The 3,375-nt window shown below is 39.1% G+C and overlaps 1 protein-coding gene across 1 annotated transcript in view; it reads right to left on the reverse strand.

The window, feature by feature from the left end:
* The window catches only part of TRRAP (transformation/transcription domain associated protein), a 128,407-nt gene that overhangs the window by 114,282 nt on the left and 10,750 nt on the right, over nucleotides 1-3,375 (reverse strand). The window contains exons 4-5 of the mRNA XM_023518585.1: nucleotides 2,665-2,775; nucleotides 1,549-1,653 (exon numbers count right to left, since the gene is read on the reverse strand). Coding sequence (XP_023374353.1) covers nucleotides 1,549-1,653; nucleotides 2,665-2,775 — 216 coding nt within the window. The remainder of the gene's footprint in view (nucleotides 1-1,548; nucleotides 1,654-2,664; nucleotides 2,776-3,375) is intronic.

Genomic DNA, 3,375 nt, shown 5'->3' on the forward strand with positions numbered 1-3,375 from the left:
AGCTCACAGCAACTTCAAACTCTTGGGCTCAAGTGATTCTCTTGCCTCAGCTTCCCCTACAGCTGAGAATACAGGCACCTGCCACAACACTCAGCTATTTTTAGAGACAAAGTTTCGCTCTGGCTCAGACTGGTCTTGAACAGGCAATCCACCTGCCTCGGCCTCCCAGAGTGCTAGGATTATAGGCGTGAACCTCTGTGCCCAGCCAGCTGTCCCAGTTATTGTGGTCTTTTGTGGACCACCTGAAGGGCATCCCACCAGCAAACTCTGAAAATAACTCTGAGAGACAGATTAACCGGTATTTACAAATCCCATCATGAACTAAGGACTTCATGGCCCAACTAACACCTTTCACTGCTTGAAAATATTGCCAAAAGACCAGAAAAGAATAATCATCCAGCACTCCCCATGGACTGGACCCTCAGCTAAGCACTTTACAAATGCTCTGTGCCTAGTGGGTGCCATCCACATTTGACTCATGAAGAAGTGAAGCCTCAGAACAACTAAACTACATGGCTGACATGACACAGCTAATACCATGTTTCCCCGAAAATAAGACCTACCCAAAAAATAAGCCCTAGCAGGATTTCTGTGCATTTGTTAAATAGAAGCCCTAGCCTGATAATAAGACCCAGTGATGGGCGTGGCATACACTGCATAGCCACACCATGCATTTCGGCACACAGCAGTAAGGAAGATTGGAATATCTTTATCTGCCACAGCTCATTTCTCCAAGCCATTCACACTTGTGCAGGTGTGAGTGTGGTAACCGGGGTCACAAGCATCCTATTGCGCACATGTGAACAGCTAGGGGAAAGGAGTTCACACATCACTAGTGCCAGCCCCACCAACAAGGTTGGCTCCTCCTGGCAGGTTCCAGAAGAAGATGACTTAACTGTATTTGAATAAATGTAGATTGTTGTATTATACTTAATAAAAACAACACATCCCCTGAAAATAAGCCCTAGTGTGTCTTCTTGAGAAAAAATAAATATAAGACAGTGTCTTATTTTCGGGGACACACAGTAACAGGGCCAAGATCTGACCCAACTCTCACCCCTCCAAATCTCATCTTTCCAAGGGCCCCAGAAATACCAGAGAATTCTAAATACATCAAGACTAAGAAGAGCAAGAAAACAATCTTAAAGATTAATTTAACAGGTACCAACTGAATTCATTTCAAAAATTCAAGATCCTCTTTGAAAAAGTGTAAAGCACTTTTTTGAGATATACACAACAGAAAGTACGATGCAAATGAACCCTGCACTCTGAGTCAACTACCACCCAACTCCTTTTCTGCAAATTTTTCAAAGAGTTCCACTATGTCTGATCAATTTCCCAGTGACTCAAACAAATCACCTTAAATGAAGTTATCTTTCTTAGAAATTTAGTTGAGGAAATTGGGGGAAGGGGACATTAAGAAAATTTGTACTCACATGGATCAGAACTTAAATAAAAGACAGACTTGTAAAATACCAGATTTTACCATAAGAAAATCACGAAAGTTTTGAATACAGATTACAACAAGAATTGATTCTCAAAGGTTACCTCTAAAAAGCGAAACATCACAGACAAAACATTTTTTGTATGAGGACGAAGATGTTCATTGGTTGGTATTCTATGAATTATTTCAAGTACTAGCTTCCGCAGTTGCTGGCAAGGAAAAATAAAAAAAAATAAAAAGATAAAAATACTGCCAAGGGGTCCAAATTAATTCTCTCATATTCTACAAGTATCATACAACTATCTGAACTTTACCATACTACAAAATGAATCTGATTTTATAAATAGCCCATTTAAACTACTTAAATATAAACCAAGTTATGTGATACAAATTATTTTCAATATTTCTACAGTTATATACCAAATCAACTAACCCAATTTTTTCCTCTCTCACAACTTACCAGTATTTCCAGCAGAAGGACACAAATATGGAATAGATTTAAGATGAAAAGCAAAACACCAAGTGAACGTGGTTTAGGGTCTGCCTTCAATCTTGGGTTGGCACCCATGATGCCGTCTCCTATTACCCTAGGCCTAAGGACTAGTTACACCACAGGCTTGTCCTCAGCTTTCACAATTCTGTCTGTGCAGCTCACAACTAAAAGGTAAGTCAAATATGTAAGGTCTTAAACTATAAGTTAAAAATGCTGTATTTACCAATAAGCTTTTGCTGGTATTTTGGTAATGTTTTCTAAAACTCATTAATAAGATAGATGCTGAAATGCTTATAGAAAAAAAATGATATGATAGGACTTATTTAAAAGATCATGATGTTGGGGTATGAAGAGTATCGGGGGATGTATACAAACAAAATTGGTCATCCATGTGCTGTAGAATAGAAACATGTATAGAGTTGGCCCAAAAGGTATGGGGGTGGGGTAATTCCTTCTTTTATATACATTTGAATTTGCCTGTAATAAACAATGTACATATATGTATCACCAGTTGGCAAATGTGAATAATTTAAATCACACAGAGATGGTCTAGACAAAATAAAGCCAAGACATTTAAACGAGGCAGCAACAGTCTTAGACAAAGTTATTTTAGGTGATAAAACTTTCATTTTTAAGTAGAACCATAAGTTTTTTCAGTTAATTCATAAATGCTCACCACCCTATGGCATTATTTTTTATTCCTCACTGATATTTTTGAACAGATTACCTGGGCTGGTTTCTCCTGAAGAAATTGAACTTCTCCATCTTGAAGAAATGTAAGAAATCGAGGGATGATATGTTCCAGGAATGTGGAATACTGAGGAGATGATGTTACATTCTAATTAGGCAAAAAGAAAAGAAAAGCTCAGTAAGTTATGTGTACATGTTTTCATTTAAAAGTAGGCTAGGCGTGGTGGTTCACACCTGTAACCCTAGTACTCTGGTAGGCTGTGCCTATGCTCTTGGGTTTAAGACCAGCCTGAGCCAGAGTGAGACCCCGTCTTTGAAAAACAGCCAGGCCTTGTGACAGGGGCCTGTAGTCCCAGCTATTCGGGAGGCTGAGGCAAGAGAATCACATGAGCCCAAGCAAGAGCCTGAGATTGCTGTGAGATATGACACCATAGCACTCTACTGAGGGTGACAAAGTGACACTGTCTCAATAAATAAAAAAAGTCACATGCTATAACTTCAGATGTTTCAGCAGAGTCAATGGTAATTTTTAATATCTGCAGATGCTTTAGTGATAATGCAGTTTTAAATAAATTAGAATGTTTAGTGTTTCTGAAATCCAATTCAATAGAAGTAAATACTAAAATTTACTATTAAAACTAGAAATACCAGGCTCGGCTCCTATAGCTCAACCTGCTAAGGCGCCAGCCATGTACACCTAAGGTGGCGGGTTCGAATCCCCAGCCCGGACCCGCCAAACAACAATGAC

Source organism: Otolemur garnettii, unplaced genomic scaffold, assembly GCF_000181295.1.
Source record: "Otolemur garnettii isolate 467f Iridium unplaced genomic scaffold, OtoGar3 scaffold00142, whole genome shotgun sequence".
Taxonomy (NCBI): Eukaryota; Metazoa; Chordata; class Mammalia; order Primates; family Galagidae; genus Otolemur; species Otolemur garnettii.